Here is a 24,939-nt window from a genome sequence, read left to right on the forward strand (position 1 = left end):
CTAGCAATGGATGATACTCCAAGCATCTCTACCTCTCACTTTTTCTAAGCACATCCCAGTGGAGCACAGTCCTCCCAGGACTCAGGGGCTACACCCCAGCGCTCTTCAGAAACCTGGAGTCACACCCAGCCCAGGGCATGGAAATGAATAACCCATTTAATGGTGCTGTTAAGAATCACTTTATTACATGGTAGACAAGTGTTCCTCTGTAGCGCATTGCATTTTAAAATCAGTGCTGGTTTACATCCTTTTCTTTCTAAAATGCATGCAAGCCACTGGCTGTGAAAGTAAAAGCCTTTCATAAATGGTCCCTTCCCACCATTTCTGACGCTGTGGATGCACAGATGTTTTTCTGAGCAGCAAAACCATCCTAGCAGTTGCCCGACTCCCAGCTCCTGCTCGTTCCTGCTGTTGCAATACCTAGCAAGTCACCCTGCTATAGGTGCTTGCAGCTGTCTTATAAACCAGATGGAGGAACAGATGAATGTCAAAAGCAACCCAACGTTGTGGCAGAGGACATTTTAAACCTAGAGATGTTCACTGATCCTGCTCAGCATCCTGCAGCCCCATGAAGAGATGCAGAGGGGGAACAAGGAGGTTGTGTAAAGGGAAGCAGGCAACCTGCTTATCTTACTCCACTGCTTAAAGCATTCAGGGTCCACAGCCCTGGTCAGTATTGGGAAGCCAACTCCACTTTACCAAATTGAGAATACACATTCTGCTTTCTTCCATGGCGTGCCTCATACCTGAAAGAGACGCTGAACACACCCACACACTCCAAAGTCACTAGTTCTCAGTATTTCCCCTGCTAGGATGCACACTGTCCCCTCCAAAGTGCCAACAGCTCTAAAGAAGGGACCTGGCAAAGCAGGAGCCCCATCCTGCCATACAGCATTGCCTCCCTGCTCCCTTGCATCCCTCCTCTGACTCAAGCAAAAACAATCCAAGCAATTATATCAAATGAAAAAAAAACCAGCAACAGCTAGCTTTGCTATTTAGGAAAGCAATCTTTTACACCACTTCACATAAAAACAAGGGTTTCTCTTCCTCAGTTTATTTTGTGCTTTATAGGCACCTTCACAGTAACACTCTGCTTTGCATGGGTCCTTTCAGAGTAAAAACCAGAGCAAAGACAGGAGAAAACACCACTGAAGAGCAAAAACAACTGGCTGTGAGACCCCAGGTCAATGCAGGATGGCGTTATTCGCATTAACTCCCTGCCCCTCTCCCATAGAATGCTTTCAAAAGGGAAACGGGGAAAGAACTCAAGAGCGTAAGCATTCACAACTCCACTTAAACATAAAAATAAAATCCAAGGTTTCTCCAAGGCTTTCAACTCCCAGCTCTGAAGTGGTTACTATGAAAGAAGGTGCTTCTACTGCACTACAGTCTATAAATTAATGCTGCAAACTTGCCCTTTTTCAGTGTGAAGGTAAACAAATGGATTGCTTTAAGCATCCAGGAACCGAAATAACGTGCTGTATTTTCAGCCAGGAAGAGGTGTTTTCTCACTCGTACTTATAAATTTGAGTATCTCCTCCTTGAAGTTCCAGTTTAAAAAGAAAAATGCAGCTAAAGCTGCCAATTGTGCAACAGTCATGTGATGAGGCTTTACGGACTTGACAGTGCTGTTAAGTCAAACGACAACAGAAAGTGGTAAAAGAGAATGTGAAACAAGGCTTTAGAAAAGATTTAAACATTTTGCAGCTTGCATCTACATTTTGAATCCTCAGTTCCTTTTCCAAAGGACAGTAAAAGTTAAAGTAATTGGTGTAATAATTGACTTTTGTCTTTTTAAATCTCGCATGGATCAAAAGCAAAAATGAAACAATTCTCTTCCTTTTACCAGACAACTTGCTAGACCTTCTAAGTATCTGGCCAGTCTTCAACTGCGACAACTACAGACCTTTCTTGATTTGAGTGTAACATTTATAAGGACTTTGCTCATGCAGTGAGCAGCAGTGCCTCTGCCCTTCCCCAGCACTGCGTGCCTCCCCAGAAAAAGGCATTTCCCAAGAGCAATAAAGCCATCTTTCCAGGTGTGCCGGCTCAACGATGAACAGAGAAAATGCCAAGGAGCACGGAGGCAGGACACAGCAGAGGAAGAGAAGCTGCCACCCTGCCAGCTGCCTCTGAGCAGCCACTGGGAAACAGGCTGAAGCAGGCTGAATTCTGTGTCCGAGCAGGGAGCACACAGCCTGGAGGCCACTGGTTGAAGATCCCTAATTTAGATGATGTCTTCTAACGAAAAAGCAATTACCATGCCTGAGCAGAAGTGAAACAGCCAGAGCATCTCAGAGATTTCTCATCAGCAGGAGGTACTTTCCAAGGACAGAGAGGGCAGAAGGAGCATGCACAAAGTTGCTCCATGAAATGGATTTTGAAGATGAGTTGGTCTCCTCCACTGCTTTGCAGGAGTTTCCTTAACTTTTACAGCCTGCATGCTCATCTCAGTACTACTGCTGATCATATTGACAGATATGCTTTGATAGTCAGACCTCCTAAAGCTTTCATAACTCTGCTGAAATCTAAAATTAGACAGCCACAGTCACCAAAATACCATTCGTTATCATTTTAAAGAGACATCAGAAAAACCTGACCAAGCATTCTGTATCCACATACAAAAACACATTGTTCAACAATGTTTCATGTGTGTAGACACTGTAATGCATGACAGAAAAAATATTTTGTCAATGACAATTAAAAAGTCTCTTCAGAGAAATGAGCTACTGAGAAAGCAATTCCCACAGCCTTAACCCCCTAGCAAAGGCTAAGCAATGGGTACAGTAGCTTGCAGGCAAGGGTGGGAGAAAAAACACAAGGATCTTGTGGGTTAACGAGCAGCAGTTTACAGAAGCAGATTCAATTTAAAACGCTAAACATGCCATGGTGAAATTTACTGTACAGATTCTCTCAACCACAGATTCATCAATACAACAGTTAAGTTCAATATAGCCATCACACAAAAAGCACTGCAAAAATTACAGAGTTCCACTTCTGGAGCTACTTATTTTAAGGGAGATGTATATTAAATGGTCAGTGTTAAACCTCTACTATATAATTTTGTTGTAGATATTTCCAAATTATCGTACAAATTTAAAGACTAACTCCTGAGAGCCTGTCGACTACCTTCCACTGCCTCCTTTCCCATCTACACCTGGCAGCTCACTTTTAGTGATTATTGTTTTGGGAGCCTGGAAAATCAGTCTATGAGATGGATACACAGGGCCCGTTGCAGAAAACTCATTTACAGTAGCATCCCACCACTGGCATTCACATACAGCACCTCTTGGATGTTAATAAGGGTCAGCCATATGTGACATGAGGAGCCTTAACACTCATGAAGGAGCAGGGTTTGGCAGATATTCCCATTTAATAGATAAAAACACCGCAACAGGTGTTTTTCTAAAAACTGATGCACAAAGTCTGCAACAGAATAAAATTCATACCTAATCATTTGAATTAGAGACCATGCTTCAACTTGACTTAGAAAAAATGAGTCTAATTTCACTCCTGGATGGTATAAAGAAACCCTCTTCTGATACAGGATCTGGCTTTAATACAAACCAGTTTATATGCCTGTGATATATAACACCTTTTATTAAATTAATACAAAGTGGCACAGCCACTAACAGCTGATGCAGCCTTAAAAGGACTGCTGGCACTTGGGTGCTAACTTTTCCTCTCCAGGACAGAGAATTGTCTGGTTCCTTGTCAATAGAAGCACTGAATGCTATTTTCATCCTTAGTTACTGTTTCTACAAAAATAAGCTACCGTGATCACTCCCCCCTTCCCTCACTCCAAGTCATATGCAACCTCGGGCGGTTCTGTTGTGCAAAGGAGGGTCTGTACACCCTCCTCTCTCCTTATAAGCGAGGCTGGTTGAGATGACTAACTTACATCGATGGCATATACTGCTCTGTTTTCCCATCATTACTGTGTTCCTCAGCCCTGCTAGGAAGAAGAAAATGGTATTTTGCTTATGGTTTGCCTCTACCACCAGTACGGACTATGTCGTCCATCCAGTCTCAAACACTGGGGACAACTGCTTTAGGCAAATCCTGTATTTCTTGCACCAGCATGATCTTGCTATGTAAGCTTTGCATAAAACTATTGCAGAAAAGAAGCTGGAGGAAGGCAAAGCCTGACATTTCCCCAAACATCAGAATAATCTCAGTAAGGATGGAAACAAGGTAATACAATCCACTGAACAAAGTTAATAAAACACCATCCTAATAAAGGTAACATATGAACAGTCCATCAGTGCTAGGCAGCAATAAAGCACGCTGATGCCCATCATCAATAATTGGTGTGCCCGTCTAACACTTCTGAGCACAGATACAGCTTTCATTTCCAAAAAAGCTTCAATAATTCTTCTGATTTACTTCAAGACGAATAAGACAAGGTGAAATACCAGCTGCAGCAGGGAGCAGAAGTCTTCCAATGCTCCCAGTGATTTACTTAAGCAGTATAAAAACCTCCTCAGGACTTCTTGCACAATGAATGCAATCAAGGCTAAAAGCAACTCTGACATCCTGCCAAACGCACCTGTGCTGTGGGCTGCTCTCCCATTTACCCCAAATTAAACCATTTGATCAGCTTTAGCTATTGCCTTCTCTCCCCTTCCCCTTGCACTCCTGAGGTTTTGAGCAACAGCGTGAAATCCTTCATTTACTAACAAAAATGGAGTTCTCAACATAGCAGAGGGTAACTTTCCTTATCAGATACAACTAATAAGTGCTCACATAGTACTGGCTAAATACTTAAAAAAAAAAACAACCCCCCCCAAAAAACAAAACAAAAACCCAAACCCTAACCTGCTCAGTAAGGAGCACGTGCATCCTGATGGGCCTATTGAACCACAGCGCTGTACTGAGACGCAGCTGAGCACTAAAGGATGGCAGGTACATGAAGTGATGTAACATCCTTTCAGAGAGCAACAGTCTCCAAAACCCCAGTGCACACAAAGGGGAGGCAGTGCACAGAGGATGCAGGACTGCAGGCACAGCCATTAAAACTGCTCTTTAGTGCAGGGAACCATCAGGCCCAAAGGCAGCAAATACCACATTATGATGCACAGTTACAGCTCAATAGGGAAAAAAGAGTTTTGCTGGAATTACGAATTTGTGTTTGGACTGGGGTGGGGTAAACAGCGAGGTGAAGCATGCTTTCCTCTACAGCACTGCTGTTGGCTTTGGATTTTTTTTTGCTTGGGTTTTTTTTATGGTTTTCTGTTGAATATTTCACCCAAAGGGGAAGAAAATGCTCTATTCACAGCAAGAACATTTCAGTAATTTCACCTACTTTTCCCCAGCATTTAAGTTAAATACTCACATCCCCACTTTTCATGATCTCAAGTGTTACACACAGTAAATATGACAGTTCTGCTTGCACACAAAGAGCCAGCACTGCAAGACTGCTCATGGAAAAAGCATGCTGCGAGCTACAGGAGCTGTATTTTAAGGCACAGAGAAGTTGACTGCTCCCGAGCACAAAGGCACTGGGCTTAACAGAGAGGCCCTTTTATCATTCAAATAGTACTAAAGAGTTAAATCCAATATACTGGTAAGTATGCTACAGTGGATTAAGTGTCCATCCTGAAATTTAAAAACACCACTTAACCCCAGACAGATTCCAATTAATATTAACTACTCTCAGGACAAGTTCAGCTCAACACTAACATTTGGTGCAGACCCTAATAAAATACTACACACTCCAACATTTTTTTTTTGATAGCTGAGAAGTATGTAAAAGTGTTCTTCGTTAAATTTAAATGGACTCATTAATAAAATATTGAGGATGTGCTACTTTAAGACAGCGGGGAAAAAAAAATATAAATTGGCGATAACGTTATTTCTATTTTTAAATACATCCCACGGAGGCACCCAAGATAGATGAGAAGTGCTAAGCACACCCCACAAGCTTATTTATTTATTTAATACTTCTTACGTGCTATTTTTAACCGTAGAAGACAGCAAAAGGCATCCATTAGAAAAATTATACTGGTTAGAATTTTCCTCACACAGGTTAGACAAGTGAGGTATCTGGCTGAACGCAGTGTTAAGAAGAAATGGGTTTTTTTTTTTCTCACTTTCCTATAGGTTTCTGGAATAAAAAAGCAATTTTATTTTTGCAGCATCAGCTAGGCCAGAATTTGTATCTGCAAACCTTGGTCAGTCCCTACTCACTCCCCAGCCCCCTCTTCCCACTCCTACACTTCCCACAAGGTTTAGTTTTGTAAGTAATACAGGGTTTGAATATGTACACAACATGCTTACCACACAGGGACAGTTAAAATGGAGATGTTCAGGTTTAGTCTGGTTTTTTTTAAGCCTCAGTTGTGCACATAGAAAAGAAATGAGAGGAAATGCCATAGTCTCATAGCATTGCATCATTTTGCAGAAAACCTGTTCCTTTGGGAGAGGAAAAAACTAAAAATTTTTCATTTTTTCCAATAGAGTTAAAGGAATTTATCTTAGTTGATGTTGGTTTTCCTTAGGAATCAAGATTCTTTGGTGAGCTAGGAAATCAAAGAAGAATGTCCCATCCTTGTCTGTCCCATCACAAATACACGTTTTGATGTACAAAAATGCCAGAGCTGCATTGTCAAATTATTTACTTAGAAAAAAAAAAATCTTGACTTGCTTTCTACACATCTTCCTAAATGATTGCTTTCTTTGGGGAAATACAGAGTGTTTTCATGCACAAACTGAGCAGCAAATTTTCCCTTTTCCTCCCATTTGAAGAAAGAAAGCCTAAACTCCAAGGAGGCATGCTGGCACTCCCTAGCCGTTTCTACCAGGGTTTCTGGTGGACCAGAAGATAAAATTGCACATAGGTATTTAGGTGCTATTTCAGGAGGCTCTGCAAGCATTTTAAGTCTCCTCCTAACTTTGTTACAGAAGACACAGCCTGAACTGGATGGGTACTTGCTGCCTGGACAGGTAGACAGCTACAGACAATAAAAAGGGTATAAAAGATTAATTTCAGAGGTGACAGGTCCCCTGCCATGCTCCAGGTCCCTGCGCAGAGCCCAGGGCAGGGTGGGAGGACAGACCACCCCACGCAGGGCATGGCACTGCTCGGCAGTTACATGGGTAAATCTAGATAGTAGTGTAAGTCAGGTAAGCACCTGACTGGGTAGTTAATGCATATACAGCAGCTAGATTCCTTAACAGCTATTTTCCCTTTTTAAATTTTGCACAAAATGAGTTTTTGTAAACAAAAACATGGAGATTTTTGGTGTCACTCAGAAGAAGAACTGTTTGGTTGTTCTACCTGCCTGGAGATAAGCTCAGTTTGCTGATAACAGGAATTACTGAGCCCATAAATGGAAGGCTTTTATTCATAATCTATTCATACACGGCACTAACAATGCTTGATGACTAAGAAATACTTGAATTTCTAAAAGAAGTAGCTTTCTCTGTAGTGGAAAGGTCACATTGCACAGAGAACTATGCGAGCAGCTGATGCACAAGACCAGCATCACCAGCAGAAAGTTGGATAAAAAGCAAGTAATGCAATTTTGTGGGTACAAAAATCACTACTAAACTCGAGGTCCTGGATAAATATTCAAAATATTGTCTGTATTTGGAATCTGGCCTCAGGCCAGGCCTGGCTTGGGCAACAGAGCCTCTGACACAAGTTTGATTCTTGACTTATTTCTGAAATATTCTGAATATTCTGCATGTGGGCCTTAGAAAGCAGACTACTGTCTGCCAGTAGTAGGCAGGACCCCAAGCAAATTGTCTGCTGAAAAGCCGAATTTAGAGAGTTCACATACTTCTTCCCCCTTAAGTATTACATTCAATGACGTTAAAAGGGCTAATTTCCAGGGCATGGCATCCATCCTACATTCCTCAGACTGCTCAAAGAGAAGAAATGTGAGTTATCTGCCCAGTTTCAGATTTTTGCTTGCAACCAGAAACTGCTGTGACTTAAAACCTTAAACTCTGAATAAGCTTAATAAGCAGTTATTAAAAAAACTAAGAAATGCTCTTTCAAAATTTGGGAGTGTCAAAACTATGCATCACCCATCCTCTCTTCTCATAAGCGAGGAACACAGACACACAAGCGACTCCATCTCAGAACCCAAAGACACATTCTTCCAGGCAGACTTAAACTTTCCCACTTGAATAAAATCCTCCTCCACAATTACAAGTTGTTATGCCACTGTAAAGCAGAGACCTAACATGTCAAACGGCTTCTTTGCATGACTTGATACTGTAAATTTAATGTTTCCCCTGGAAGTGCTGTTCATATGTACACTTGTGCAACATTTAAACTGAATACATTATCTAATGCTGTCAAAATAGCTCATTACCAGGGTCTCGTCAAATTTCATAATGACACTATACAAATAATATCCCTCTTACTACAAAAGCAGGCTCGTGATTCAAATTGTGATTTACTAAGAGAATTATGTTTCTATCAGTCTTCTGTGTATGGTCACAAGCAGACTCAGACCGTCATCGCAGAGAGTGAGCATTCACACACTAAGAGACCATTCTTTACGCTAAGCTAAAGTCTGATCTGGAGAGCAACTCACATAAGCAGTAAGAGACCACAGTGGAAGATAATCTATATTTTGTTAAACCTGCCCCATATATAACATTGAGTTTTCCTGACCTCCACTATTTTTAATTTAGCAACTAAGCAAAACAATGCAGCGACTACCTTAGGTCTGCAAATACTCAATCTCTGAGATATTTATTATCTGAATAGGGACTTAAAATTATCAGTAACTTCTGTTATCAGTTTTGCCAAACTCCTCTCATCTATACAATTCTCTTGCCATTGAGATCCCCTAAGATCTCCTTGCCATTGGCAGGTTCTGGAAATAACTGACAAATTTCTCTTTAAAACTACAGCTACTACAGAAATCATTTCCGTAGGCATAACTGCCCTTGAAGAAAACCCATTCATTATCAGTCAAACCAGCACAACACAAACCACCTTGAAAACAAACAATGATGTGGAGGACCACAAAAGACTGCCCATGAATTATGGACAAGCCAGGTCGTGTTGCACCATTGGAAGTTTCCACCTCTCAGAGAACCTGACTGCTGAACAGGAGACGGGAAAACAACACGCTGAGCCCCAAGAACTAGTAATGTTTCACACTTTAGTATGGGAAAAGACAGAGACATCCTCAAATCCAGCCCTTCTGAACTAAATACATGATCAACTGTGACTTAAGGAAAGTGAGGCCTTAAACACCACCAATAAAAGAAAAAAAAAAAGGTAATACGAGTAGTCAATCTCATGAAGACTAGTTACCCCGGAAAGCAAGGTACGCAATCTTCCACATCATCCTTTTTCTCTTCCCACGAGATCCTAACCAGCACATATATAATGTCTTTTATACAGCATTCAGCTCCAGGTGTCTGGAACAAGTTCATTATTTGGTGCAAGCCTCTTCACGCCCCTTCTGGAAGAGAGGACATCAAGCAGAGCCTAACCAGCACACATGCCTGCTTGAGTTCACTCTGTTTTGTTATGGGATGGTGGTGGGTTTTTTTTGTGTGGGTTGTTTTGGTTGTAGTTTGTTTTGTTTATTTCCTGATATTATTTTGTTTTTATTTATTTCCTGATTCTTTCTGGTTACTGAAGCTACATATCTTTTTTTTTTTTTTTTTTTTAAATGCAGAACTTGAACTGTATTTCTATTGGGAATAAAGGGGAGTGAATCATTTCAGAGGGCGGAGTGAGGGAGAACAGAACTTGAAAAAAATCAGAATTCAGAACAACAGAGTGAAAGGGAAAGCACCTGAAATAAGTGCTTACAGTTTATCTTGTACAGAATCTTACAGCAGATTGCAAGCACCAGCTTTCCCAAAAAGTTCTTCATACTCTTCAGAAAAGAAATAAATAATAAAAAAACCCAAACCCAAACCAATTGAAGTGCCAAAGAAACCCATAAGATCAGGAAAAAAAATAATCTACTCCCTTACAAAGGAAGGCTGGAAAAAAATTAAGAAAAACGTACCTTCGAGCATGCAGGTGTTTCAAGAGAGTACAGAAAGTCACAAGTGTTGCTTACAGAGATCAGACTCTTAAATTGTGTATTAGACCATGTACCTGATCATATATTCAAATTTAGGTAATGATAGAAAGGTAGCTTTTCTTGGTCCCTCTACACACTAATGTAATTTTGCTTTGAAACACCAAATAGGAAAACATTGTCCATAGTGAAATACAAGTATTTAAAACTATTGCATATATGTCTCAATTGATTTTCAGGTTAAAAAAACATTTGCCTTAACCTACTGTTATACTTAGGCCACATCCATCTTAGATGAACCTACCATGTGGTAGTGTTATATTTGCACCATCAATGATTGCTTGTGCCAGTTCGTGATCATTGCTCTCAAAAGCATGTGCAGCAGCCTTGAGGGCATCCCAAATCTCCTTGCGACCTTCAAAAGCTGGTGCTGTGTCCCAAAATTCGTCTCTCTTACTGCGCAACTGTCCGTCTGTCATGGGGTAATCACTTTTCCATTTTGGTTTCTCTTTTTTCAAGGGCTGATTACGACCGAGAGCAACTGTGGAAGAGAAAGAGGAAGGGAAATTAAAAAAAGGTAATAGCACAAAACTACTGAAGTGCCTTTTGGTTATTCTGTTTAGGATCTATGGAGCTAAAGTTTACTTTTGGGCAATCATGATCCTTTTTTTCCATTTCCTCTGAGGCATCACCTCCCTTCCCCTGGGCTCCAGGTTGGTTTTACTTCTTAGAAAGACTGAGGAGCTACCTCCTGCTTGCTGATTTCACCTGCTCCCCTGAGCACCCCACAACTTCTCCCCAAGCTCCCTGGTAACTCCACATCCCTCCGCCTGTGCCGTGTGTGCCTGGCTGGGAGACTCACACCTGACACAGACAACTTCCAAAGGCTATAGCAGTACAGCAAGACACCCATCATCCCACCACCAGGCTGCAGAGAGAGCACACTGCATCTGGATCTCCGCTCCACACTGCTAGCAATGCTCTCTGTTCCACAAACCTGATACTCTGTTAATACAAGAGTTTTAAGAGGCTAAAGAATTTTTTTTTTTAAACAGTTTTAATTCATAGTAAGTATATGCAGAAAGGCAAATAAGATGCACACAGGCTAGAACTGTCAGAGACAGAAATCCCTAAAGAATAATCCAGAAATCCATCAAGCTTTAAAAAGTGGTTACCTCATTCACAATAAACACGAAAGCATTTGTTTCTTTAACTACAGCTATTTTTGTGTAATAGCCAGTTAAGATAATCACACAGGTATAATGTTGGTGGATTAAAACTACCTGCTCAATTTAAATTACAGCACTGCTAAGACTGTGCTAAACCCTTCTCTTCCATTTGTGTGAGTAAGGGTTTATTTCAACTTCTGTTGAAAGGAAAAGGAAAAGAAGGGAGCAAACTTCAGTGCATACCAGGAAGAATTTCTCCCTGCAAGAATTAAAACCCCACTTCCTTCAGCCCCCTCCTGGCAGGTGGAAGCTTGCTGCAACAGGACCCTGCGAGGACAGTACGAGGAAGAAAGCAGTGAGGACAGTACAGGGAAGAGAGCAGCAACAAACCACAAAAACAGTTCGCACCACAGCTCAATACCGCAAAACCTTGAATACAGTTTAAATGTCTCCAGAGCAAATGAAGTGTCCTTCAAGAGTTAAACTAAATTTAAGTGTGTTTGCAGCTGAAAATAAGCAGCCCCACCATGGGACAGGTCATAGGAACTGGGTGACGAGTACTAAAGGCTCTTGAAAGACAGGTAAGCTACACAGGACTGGAGTCAACTACGGATCCCACCATGTATGATGCTGAAGAGCCATCCCCTCCTACGCTGTCCGTGAAGAGCCTTTGCTGTCCCAAGAGAGCAGAGGAACCCCAGCTGCTGTCAGGCCAGGGAAGCATTAAGAAATGCAGTCTGTCACCCATGCTGAAATACCTCTTACAAGAATGAGACACCACAGCTGCTGTGATATCAAAGCCTGTGGAGCAAAGCTGCTGCTTATCAGGTGCTCCTGGCTAGTCTGCAAGGATGGGAGAGCACCAGGACAAACACAAGAGTTTATATTTAGCATTCTGTATCCCATGTACGTCCTCAGAGATAAAAAGAAATATTTCCCTTCTCCAGACCCTCTTATTTTTCTGGCAGAAAGTTGACAATAGCTGACAAAAAACCTTATACCTCTCCTCAATCTTACTCCAGCATTCAGTTTTCAATGGAAGAATAGTGTAAAGTCTAAATATTCTTCATAGTTCTTAATCTAGACTTCTGCTGTATCTCTACAGTTAACTATAAACCATATTTATGGCAAAGTGTGTGGGGGGGGTGAGGGACATGACTGAGAGACTGTGTCAATATATCAGAAATACTTATCTCAGTTAAGCTGTAACATTTTGCAAAAATAGTATTTAATTCAAATATTTCCTCTCCTTCCTTGATTTTTTTTCTGCCACAGATGCACTCAGCTGTTTTCAGAACAGCACTCGACACCGAGCATTAGGTCTCAGGGTTGACCGTCAACCTGACCAAATGCCTGGTGTTGCAGCAAGCATTTCAACTTCACACAGGCTTTAAGGAAACCAAAACACATACACGAGGTTAGATCTCGCGCCCTCATACAATCTGACTTTATATGACAAAAGAACTACCTACTTCAATTCATAACTCAGAATGACATTCACGCTTAAGAAGCTGAGACTTAAGTAATTGAAAATAGGATATTTGAAAGAACTCCTGATGGTAAGGTTACATTGCCAACTATGTGAAGGCATGAGCCTTCTTCAGATTTAAAAAAAAACATAGTAGAGGATATATTTACATGGAAACAAAGTCAGATCATAATTAAAAGTAGCAAATGACAATTGCATGGCACACATGCCATGACTCCAGCTGTTATTCTGTATCCCATGCAGAAACTAACAATAATAAACTTCTAAATCCTTTCAAGTGACCACAAACATTTATTGCTTTTTGTTTCCATGGGATTGCTTCCATTTGCTTTTCAAAGAAGTGCTGACCATTTAACAGATTTCAGAACAGCAAACCCAAGTGTTTACAAAACACCAAGTTTCCTGGCAAAGCCCAGCCATTACTAGTCCAAGTCTCAGCTGAGCACACGCAAGCTGGGAGCTGATGATGGTCCAGCCTAGAACAATGGTGAAGGAAGCAGCCCAGACAAGATGGACTGCATGCGCAGTATATTATGAAATTGTAAAAACATATGTGGTAAAACACTTAAACAAGGATTGTTTCCTTATTAAGGCTTAGCAGTCAGAGCATGAAAATCTCAGACAGACTGAACCGGACACTAAGAAATTTGGGTCAGTGGGCATCTTTTCTTCCATTCTACTTCGGCTAACATCTGTTTGCATGTACATTCAATAAAAGCTAATTTATCCCACAGGTCCCTCTCCTTCTCCCCAAACATTAATTATGAAAGCGGGTTAAAGGCACTTCCCACAGTCCCTGAGCACGGCGGCGTTTCCTGCACACGGCCCTGCCTGCCTGTTATCCAGCACCACCGCAGGAACTGCAACAGGCCATTTCTCTCCCTTGTTTCCCCCTTCACCTAAGACAGCATCTGAATATATTTCTCTTCACTAGACAAGAATAGCAAGGAAGAGACTAAAGAGACAGCGATCCTAACAGTCTCAAATAACTTCTCCCTGGAGATACAATCCTTCCTACACAGGCAGCAGTGATGATAAACCCAGTGATAATTTCTTTTAATCAAGTTGGAAAGAAGGATAGTGGAAGAAAGTGACTCTACAAATGCCTCTAAAGCCAAATGCACTCTAACAAGCCATCCATCCCCGTACTAAGCTTTTAAACACAACTTGCCTTCGCAAGCCAGTATTTAAAAAGGTCTTTAGCGTGTTTACCATTTATAAGAAGTGTTTCAAGAATCCCCTAAAAGCTTTATGCCCCCCACGCCGAAGAAATCTTAATCTCTCTTTAGCTGTGTGGATAGATACAGCAGAAGGGATACAAGAAACTTAAGACATGTAAAAAATGTAATGTGTAAGAGGGCCCAAATCTCTCACTTTCTACGTCATGTTTTAGTCACTAAAGAGAAACACCACTACATGAATTTCTGCAGTCAAAGTTTTGGACCACATCAAAGGACTTTCTCTTTTCTGTAATAAGGCTGATAAAGACCTGTCAGAATAGGCAATGAAACAAACATCAGCAGTCTGAAAACACTTTGTCAGGTATTTACAGTATCAGTTTTATATTCCTCACTTTGGAAGTAAACTAGAACTCAAAAGAAAATGTTGACTTAATTTAAGGCCATGCACATCAGAGGCACAACCAGCTTGCAAGATCTGGAAGAGAAAGTAACATCCACATTAATTTTTCATCTTACATCACTTCAACATAAGTAAGAAATTATTAATATCCTGCTTGAAAATATGAATAGTTTTATAAATGCCAAAAAGGCATGTTCTCTCTGAAGCAATACTGAAAGTTGCCCATCTCAATAGATGGCAATGGTTGATATTTTTGGCAAGAGATTTATTTAGAATGAAATCTGAAGACCATTAACAGTCTACTGTTCAAAAAGAAAGAGATCAGCACATTAGTGACACTTCAAAATAATTTAGGCAGTTCTTGCTCCAATAGTTCACAGATACTCAGGTGGTGCTGTGCATCCCAAAAGAGGGGTAAGAAGTTGCTGACAACCTGCAGACCTTGCTTAAGAGCAGCCTCTCTCAGGGAGGAGCAACTATACAGGCCACTATGTGGCCTTACAAAAGATTTTCCTAGGCTGGTCAGAGGGGTTTCTGTGAAGAGGTTACAGATGCTCTTTATCCTCCTTGGATACTGGACCTGTTCTAGCCAGAGAGCTGCCTTAAATAAGCCTCCTGTGCCATTTCTGTTCCCCTCTGGTCTGAATTGCAGAGCACAAACTCCAAACATCATTTTTAGGACTTGCTAAGGTCCATTCAGATTAACGGCAGCAGAAGCAATAGCTACGAAGGTAAGAAGTCCTGGTAATTACTAGCTGCATAATGAACTTCCTAGGGCTCAGCATGCTTAATAGAAGAAACCCAAATCTATCTAGTTAGGCACTCCGGCGTACAGCGCAAGGCCGCGGCAGGAGAGGGGATCGCAATGATGTGCAGCGGGCTGGAGAAGCAGGCAAAGAGAGAGGCAAGTCTCATCTGAACTCAGCATCCACCCGTCTGGCACGTCTGCCATGCACGTGTCCCTACACAAGCGAAATCCAAGCACTGCTCAAGCCCCCTTCCCTCGTCAAGTGTCCCTTATTACACTGTTTAATACCTCGAAGTGACCTAAAAACAGTGGCAGACAAGCAGTTGGCTGCTTCTGTCCCATTAGTAGGATTTAGCAGCATATAACGTGTTTTCCCTTCACAGGTAGCAGAGTACCCTGGGATCCTCGAGGTAGCTACTACTGTCTGCCCACTAACCTTAGCTCCTGGCAAAATACAAAGTCTTATTTTTCAGAAAGAAAGATGCATTTCTCCAGTCCTTCCAGACTATTTTATAACCTGAATTATGAAGGTTTGTTTCCCTTCCCTGCTGCTCCCCATCAAAGCAACGGAATCAGTAAGGTTATCTACACTTCGAGTGAGCTTATGCAGATAAATCCAGATATTTAAATCAGTTTCTTAACAGAATGTCAAAAAATGTCTATGTAGAACTTTTTTTTTTTTTTATAACAGCTGTTGTGTTTGTTATGTCGCTATCACTGTGGATCACAGTATTGCTGCCTCTTCCAAAGCGGACCAGATGAGTAGGAGCAGCTGGTAACAGAAGTCTCTCATACTAAAAGCCAATATCCAGCTAAAGCATTCGTAATTCCTAGTTTATACACCCATGAACTGTAGCACTCGATAATCAAATAGGATAATATTTCTGCCCCAAAGGGCTTACTGTCAAATCAAATAACGCAAATGCAACAGCTGAATGAGACATCAGACAGCTTATAGCCTCTGGAGAAGGACAGGTGGACCTTGCTTCAATCATGAATTAGATTTTCCTCCTTCCCAGTTATTGACCACCCAGGTAACCCTGTAAGAGAGGCCACAGGATTTGGTCCCCTGTTGCAGCCCAGAGTTACCTCCAGCAACTGAGCTAAAACTTAAGCATTTGGGGAAATGGCTCCTTTGCTGTCAGTCAGCCTTACGTAAGCTTTTCCCTCCCACCCCATTTCTTCAAGCATCTTTCACCTATTTCTTAAAATAATGTTAGGAATAAAATTTGGCATGTTAAATTCATGCAACTGCTCCACAGTGAATTTCTTTTCCTTTGAAACAGAAGCATATGTTGCTTGTAGCATTAGTCTTTTGCTGCTCTTGTAAGAGGCAGGAGAAACTGTCCCAATTTGGCCAAAGCGTGTGTTGGAAGAGTCTCTGTGCACGCACAACCCACCCAAGGGCCTAGCAGTGCACTTCCCAGGAGGAGGCATTTGGACTGGACATGCTCCATTTTAGGACTGGAGGCCCAAAGCTCTTGATCTCCATGCATCCACCAGCAGATGTGTGCCAGAGCTGCAAGAACAGGGCCTTTCTGTGCTTCCACATCTCTGCCAACGTGTATGAAGACCGACACACAACAAGAAACAAGCACGGGGGAAGGCTGGCATGGAGGGACCGTCAACCTGTGGAGCACAGGTTAAGAGCAGATACAGGCAAGCGTTAGAAGAGAACATCAAAGGGCTGAAATGACACCAGTATCAGGAGAATCTGGCAAGATCTGAGAATATTTTCATTGGGTTTTTTCTTTCTTTTGTTTAGGAGAATATCTAAAAGGGGAAGACAACCGCTTAAGTGTTGAGAGATGAAAAAGACTTTGAATGAACTGTGAGGAAAGGAGCAGGAGCACCCAACAGAAGTGCTGAAGGAAGGACAGAAAAATCACCAAAACAGTCTATCTGAATGGGAAAGATGAGACAGATTTTCAGAAACTGTTCTCAGTGGAAAAGATGGGATTTGATGACTCTCAGGCTCCATGGGAGGAGGACAGAAATGATAAGCCATCAAGGAAACAACACAGACCAAGACTTGCAGAGGCTGAGGCCAGCAAGGAGAATGTGGCACACAGGTAGTGTTTGCTTTGCTTAAACTGCAGACATGCACAGCTTCAACAGGGGAAGCGATATCCTCCCAGGGATATGCAATTTGAGAAACAGCAATGGGTAATTATTTGAAGACAGTCAGGAGAAGCTAACTAAATAGTATACAAATTGAACTAATGATCAAAAATATTTTCTTTACAAAATTGCTTCCCTGTTGAGGATCAGTTGCTAACAAAGTATTTTTCTAAGACAAATGAAATGCAAAGTAACAGTTTATTACCCATAAAGTTTCTTTAGTAATAGTCCCGAGGGTTTCCCTCCCCACAATCAGTGGGTAGTACTCTATCAAATGAGTCTCATTTTAAATCTATTTTGCTCCAATTTCCTCATAAGGTATCTTGTAATTTGGTATTAATATCTAGATATAGTTCATCCTAACACTTTTCTTTGCATTGTTCTCTAGTGTAATGCTTCCAGTAGTTGAATTACAATAGCGCTTGGAGGAAGAGTTAGTACAAAGGAGAGGTGCAGAAAAACAGCAAAACCAGGGAGAGGGCAGGGGGAAATATATTGCATCTAAGTAGCAGACAATTTGAATTACATTAAGTAGCATAGGCTTACAAAATTGAGATTACATTAAGTAGCACAGGCTTACACAATAACAGGAAAATGGCAGAATCTTATCTGTTTATTGTTAGTTTTCAGCATTTTTATTTCTTAAGAAGGTTACATTTTTGCAAGGCAAGAACAGTATTTTGGAAGGGAAGTGTCTTGGAACACTAGTAAGAGACTTACAAATGAAATATTTTACTGAACAATTAAATTTTCCTAACAAGGAAATGAAGGAGCACCAGGATTTCATATGAAAACTAAAGGAAATATCTATTAGCACAGTCCTGAGAGTATTCAGAGCAAGGTAACATTTCTGGGGATCCTGTGGGGCTCAGAAAGCCATGAGCTTTCCCAATGCTATGTGTAGATAAATAGATACAAAGAATGCTTGAAACTAATTTAAATTTTAGCTTTTTCATGAAAGGATATTGTCAGGAGTGAAATGAACACTACAAGAAAAACTACATTTCCTGACAGAAATTCTAGTTATATATTTAACCAGACGTGTAATAAAACATCAGGCTACAGACGCAAACCCATATTATAAAGGTGTAGGCAAAACAGTTAATTTTGAGCCAGACAAGAAGTAAACTTGTGGTGTGAAGCTTTTTAGAGCAGCAAACCCAGCAAAGACAAACCTGTGCACAAGAAGTAAACCCACCAACCAACCCTGGGGCTATTTCCCCTTTCTCCTACCTGAAAGGGGGTGAAGGAAGGAAGAAAAAAAGAAAAAACCCTATCAAGAAGGGGAAGCAGCAGCGTGGGACAGCAGACTGATCACCATCACTCAAAGCCAGGCTTGCACTCCTACGTGAGCCGCCTGCCAGACATGACATGTGCTGGTGCTAAATGATGTATGCGGTCCCTCCGGGGAAAGGGGGTGCCATCAATCACCCATGCCACCCCTACGCTCAAAGCCAACCATGCAAACGGCGCTGTGTCCCCCAGACGCTGCTCGCCTATGCCGGCACTACAGATGTCGCAAAGCATTGTTCAAAGCAGGAGCAGGGAATATGCCTTCCCTGTTTCTCCAGGCCTCTCCTCAACTCTTATCTAACACCTTCCTCCAAAAGGAGTTAATTGCATAGAAGAAACTGTAGTGAATAAAATGGAAGTTACACCGGTAATTACAGGCAGCTTTCGACAAGTCATACATGCACAATGCTTCCCTGCCTCTCCCCATACACAGGGCACTAAATCTTTGCTGAGTCAATCCAGAGGCTTCACAGCATGAGATATAAAACACAAGAGAGGATGAGGGCATACGAATGTGCTGGACAAAGAGAAAGATTGACTCTAATTACTAGCTATTACACTGTATTTTCCATTTCTCCCGTCATTTTCAACAGGAACTGCAGAAGAAATCAAGAGAGTCTGGTATTTCCAAGCAGCTTATCACTCATCACCCCTCACATTTCAAAGAAACTAGCAGTATTGCAGTGAGAAATAAAAGCTTCTAAGTTTTGACATCTGTTCCCTGGTAGTATACCAGATCCAAACATCCCACCTCATCCCAACAAACGCAGGATCTATCCAGATCACCAACAGCCTTGATGCATGCTTCGCACTGGGACACACTGCAATAACGTAGGTCGCCTTTCACAGAAATTTAAACCATAACAGTGTATTTTTTCTAACCTGAGGTGCAATTCACAGCCAAGAGCCAGCTGGCAAGAGGTGAACTTCAGCCTCCCGTCTGTTCGTGCAGGTTTTATGAGGACAATTCCTCTGCTCCCAGAGCTGCAAGAGCAGGATGGTGAACCCTGACGGTTACAAACACTTGGATAAGTGGTGTCGGAGAGAGCAATAATGCAAACGAAGCCACTGTGAAGTGGCTCTACTGTTATTTGCCTCAACATTTCAAACAATATTTTGCAGATGAAATTATTTGCATTGGTCTCCCACCAAAAGCTCAGCACTATTTCCTAGCGTTAATTCTATGGCTTTATTACTAGTTTACAAAAGTTTTGTGGTTACTCCTGAGCCCTGCCTGCTCACCCAGCTTCCCACTGGAAGTACAAGCAGAATATTTCTCCATCATCTTGATTAAGCTCACGATGCACACCTCTTCTCTCGACAGATAAAAACATCTAAGGGAGCGAACACCTTTGTAGAGTCACCACCTCAAATCCTCAGTGCCTCGGTCAAGGGGTGGCCACAGATGAAGCAGGAATACTGCCAGGCAGGGCAAAGGCCAGGTGATGCCCATGTGTCTCTATCATCTCATCAGATGAATCTTGGAGCCACAAATTCTGCTTCTGCAGCCGGTACGAAGAACAGCAGTAGCTATACTGGCTGCTCAGTGTTAGCTTCAGCCTCACAGTGAAGTTCTAGTAGCGCTACGGTGGAACAGTTTCAAGGGACAGACATTATCAATGCAATTACCTGTCAGCACTGTTTACACTAGAATTTAAACTGCTCCTGGTAGATGAATGTTTTCAGCTGGATGCAGAACAGGACAAAGATTTACCTGTTCCCAAGTCACGATGTGTAAACACCAAGACCTTTAATCTGTACCATCTAGAGTGCACAACTAGACTATCTTTTTGGAAACCTATGACAAGAACCATTAAGGAAGCTGTCAGCAACATGAAAAATATTCTACTTGAGATACACTGCATAAAGTACATGCTTCTTTTGACTTCTGCAAAGCATAGCTTAAGTTAAAACTCAATTGCAGCTGAGAGCTTGGCATCAACGGAGCCTCTCACATGCAAAACAAAATAAACACGGTACGCAGCACAGCAGAGCTGGAAACAGTTGTGGGAATGCAGTGGGAAGCTGCACAGAGCTTACCTAAAAAAAAACCCAACAAACACCCCAGTGCTTTCTGTCTCCCATCATGAGGAAGAATGCAACTCAGCAACTTCACTTTTACAGTAATAAAACCCTTTTGTATCTTCCCCTCGATTCAGTTAACAGGGAAACTTTAGACACATCAGATAAAACCATAAAGCGGTGAGTTCCTCTGACTGGTCAACTCCATGCCAGTGTATTGCTCTGGTGTGGGCATCTGCCTGCTGGTCCATGCCAGCAGCACAGACCAGTCTCATCTGCTAGCGTGGATTTAATACAAGGAAAGATCTAGCATTCCCAGCTGCAAATGAACATTGTCCTGGCTCAGAAGCCCCCTTTCTCCTTGATACTGTTCTCCCTCTGACCACTGTATAACAAGCATCTATATGAACTGCTAAGGAAAGATTTAAAGGCATTTACTGGAGGTTGACATCCCTCCTGTCAAAAAACTTACAATTGGAAGTGCTGCAAGTGCTTCCCTGCACGCTAACAGCCAAGTTCAGCGCGCTTCAAGCAAGGCACAAATCAGGGTCTGGCTCAGCAGTGTTTAAACCGAAGCTTTGCTTTTATGTTGGCCTAAGCCATGGGAGCAGCGTGGACAGTGCCAGCCTGTGTCACGCAGCCACAGACCGACCACACAAGGTCATCACAAACTCTCCAAGTTCAGTACGTGACAGACGGGGACATCTGCTGTACATCTGGTCTGCGTTTAACGCACCACGAGTACTTCCAACACTAGCAGAACTTTCATTAAAAAAAAGAATTAAAAAAAAATCAAAGGCAGTCTTATCTTTCATCCTGCCAGAATTATAAAAAAAAAATTAAGCTGATAATTTGCTTTAAACAATGCAGCTGGCTCCATCTTGATTAGGTGCACCCATGCTGAAAGCCAGCCAGCACACCCGCCTCAGCAGACCCACGTGCAGTATGTGTACACATGATGTTGCAACTTCTGAAGACTTTTTGGATGGTGCCACCAGTGAATTTACCTTATTACAACAAGTAAACCCAGACTTCTACAGCTCTCAGCCCATTGACTGGGTTCAAGAGGAAGGACAGCACAGGAAGAGCTGGGGTACCATCAGTGTCCCGACAGAAAAAAGCTCTGCCAGCACCACAGAGATTCAGAACTAGTTTTGACACAATTTAAACCTTTTTAGGTCACCACTATGGCTCAGTGCTACCTAGGAAAATTTTAAAACCAACAGAGATCCTAGAAATCCATAGGGTTCCCCTAAACTAAAATTGCTTAGAGGAGCTGCAGAAGTCATCACAATTTTCAGATCCCATCTCACCACAGTGGTAATTGGCATCAGGCTATGTTGCATTAAACCCTTCCACCAAAATTTGAAATTTAACACGGTCTGTGTAATACAAGGTATAATGCAGAAGACAGATGGCCAATTTAACGTTCCTAATGAATACTTAGGTGAACACAGCATTGCTTGCCATGTCACTTCTGCCATGCACAGGAGTCACAAATTCCAGAAGGGAGTGAACAAAAAAGCCTCCAAGTTGGTAACTGTTTTTACAATGACCAATGATTAAATTAGCTTAGTTAAAGGATCTAACACCATGTCTTGAATTTATTCCAGTGTCACAGTTATTGGCAGGGATAAAGTTTCACATTAGCCAATTAACTAAATGCACTATTACTGTATCTCAGCTACTTAAGTTCATCAGTTAATTAAGAGCTCAGTATAAGCTGAAAATAGGAATCTTACCTGACACACATACCAAACATACATTATCTTAATGATTTAATTTTACAGTTCCGTATTACGTTCCACAGGTGCCATTTGGAAAACTGAAAGGCAATTGCTAGGTTTAAGGAACAGGTGAAAGACGCTTAAGCAAACATTTAAAGATTTAATCTAAGAAATTGTATTTCTTAGAATGATACTCGCTGCTTTACTAAGCTATTTTACAAGGTAGTTTTTCATGATAAAATTACCATTTCACACTCATTACAAATTACTTATGTATCAATTTTTAGATGCTTTCAACTTGGTTCCCATTTAAGAAGTGTTTTATCTTAGTGTCTAACTAAAACCTACCACTCACTTTCCCAGGGACCATGCCCTGGCAATTTCTGAGAAGTCTGTCTGCCAGTGCAAGTTGAACAAGGCAGACCTGCGGGCACACAGCCATGCTAACCACCTGCAGCTGCGGACAGATCTGTAATGGTGGGATAATGCATTCTCGATACTCCTCAGATGTCAAGCTTCTTTCTGCAAAGTAATCTCTCAACCAGCTCTTAACAGTAGGTGGTAACGTCTTCTTTAATAGCTGTCAAGTCAGTCCTGCCATACACAGCACCAGCACACCAGTGATTTAGGAGCAGAAAATCGAGTACCCGATTTGTTGATGTTTATCCTTTAAGGTCACACAGCACAGGTCATGACACCACAGCATCACTCAAGACTCCCCCAGAATGTGGACCTGGTTTTCCATCTACCACCAAGCCCATCCTTTTGGAATATTTGTCCTTCCTGGCAAGTTTACAGCCATAGGATAAAAAAAAAAAAAACAAACCAAGGCCTTGCAAGGATGAGACTTCATTTCTGCGGCAGGTTGATTAAAAACAAACATTCCCCCCCCCCCCCCCCCCCCCATTTCAGCTGCCCTTAGCACAAAAGGCTCTTCATCCACAGAGAAGGTTTCTACATGGCACAATATTTTAACTAGCAGGACTCATCCTCCTCCCCTACTGTCCCGTGCTTCTCATCAGTAAAACGCAATTTGTCACAACATTAACAAATCAGTACGACCACAGAAGCTAAATGATCACAACACTGAGACTCCAGGTGCTCCCAAACAGTGAGGTACTAAAAGATCTAGGTCCATTTTAATGTTCATACATTTGACTGTGCACACTGAACTTCTGCAGGGCAGAAGTCTGACAGACTGGTGGCTTAACACCCCAGTGAAAACCAAAACCATTCATTTACTTCTATAGTCAATACTTTCTGGATTCACAATCCAGTTAATAAGCTTGAAAATTTATTCATGGAAGTACATATGCTCACAGCCTAAGCAAACTCCAGCCTTGAGTTCAACAGCATGTTATCTAAAACAAGTGGGAAAAAAAACCAACTACAGAAAAATGATGATGCGAGTTAGATTTTTAAATAAGCAATTTTGAAACTAAATTCCTATCTGTTCTTCTGGACAATCATTCTCCAAGAAACTCCAGCACCCAAGACTGGAGAGAGCTCAGCAGCTGGAAGGTCTACAAATGGGTGTAAAGGCCAAGCAGCATCAATGGCTCAAAGGTGCAACACTTGGGCTTCTCAGCAAGAGCGATATAGAGTGATCGGCAATTGTCTTGAGATGCTGAGAAAGTCTACTGCTCCCCACACCCCCACCAGAGGTTAGAACATACAGTACAGAACAATTGAAGATAAATTTGGAACTATCTGCTTGAAAATTAACTCCTGCCAAAAACTCTGGTGGGTCCAACCCTACATTTGATTTTCTCCCCATGTGAAGGATAGGAATTTGCCTTAAAACAATGTGTAAAAAAGCCACAGAATCTAAAGCGGACACTGGAATCTGCTTAAGTAACTGCATTAACTGATAAAATGAAAGCAGTTACTTACAGGAATTGTGGGGACCCTGGAGCAGGTTATAGCAATTGGCTGACAGCTCTGTTCTCCAGCTGAAGATGCTGGAGATTACAAAACACAGGAGGAAAACAAAAACTAAAGCCTGAAAGAAGAGCAGTTCGGAGAGGAAGAAGCTCCATATTAGGATCACCTGAGAGCATGAAAAGAGGATAAAGACTACCTTCTTCTGAGTAAAAGCAAAGTTGGATAATTTCCCCACCACCCATCCGTGCGTCCCACCCCATGTCTCACAGCGTATGCAGTTCCTCTCCCATACCGTAAGGTGCCACATCTCTTCTGTAGACTGCTACTCTACACTGACAGGGTGAAATCCATCCTCTTGCCTCTGGTTTCCATGGGCATTTAATTATGTAGATCTTGGAAGAAAGGCTAAAACATGCCACGAGTTGAGTTTTCATAGTTAAAACTTGTTTTCAACTGCAATCTCCAAGGTAAAAGACTTTAGGGAGAGAACAAGCGTCACACAGAAGCAGAGGGTTCATCACACAGGTTAACAAAGCTCCCATTTGTTTTCCAATGCTTACAAAGGAAGGGAAACAAACCATAACCAAGAATTTAAAAAAAAAAAAATTCCACTAGCTATTCTTCTGTAATCAGACTAAGGACTTACTTTCTATACTGTTTTGTTACATAATTTAATAAGTAACAATAGTTTAATGATAATAATTACATCATTAATTAGTACAATTACCTTTGAATAATCCTTCTTTTGATGGTAAATGCAGAGAATTTCCTCTTTTGTGCACTCCTTGTGTATAATGCGAGATGGCAAGAACCAGGAGCATACGAGGATGATGTGAACACGAACTCTGCATTCAAGGGTTTGGGGTAGTTTTTTGTTTGGTTGGTTTTTTTAGCAGAGGGC

General features: G+C 41.7%; 1 protein-coding gene across 1 annotated transcript in view; it reads right to left on the minus strand.

The window, feature by feature from the left end:
* UBTD2 (ubiquitin domain containing 2) overlaps window positions 1–24,939 on the minus strand; it is a 53,716-nt gene that overhangs the window by 13,531 nt on the left and 15,246 nt on the right. Inside the window, exon 2 of the mRNA XM_072872483.1 lies at window positions 10,309–10,545. Within this exon, the coding sequence (XP_072728584.1) occupies window positions 10,309–10,545 (237 nt within the window). The remainder of the gene's footprint in view (window positions 1–10,308; window positions 10,546–24,939) is intronic.

Source organism: Ciconia boyciana, chromosome 9 (genome assembly GCF_034638445.1).
Source record: "Ciconia boyciana chromosome 9, ASM3463844v1, whole genome shotgun sequence".
Lineage (NCBI taxonomy): Eukaryota > Metazoa > Chordata > Aves > Ciconiiformes > Ciconiidae > Ciconia > Ciconia boyciana.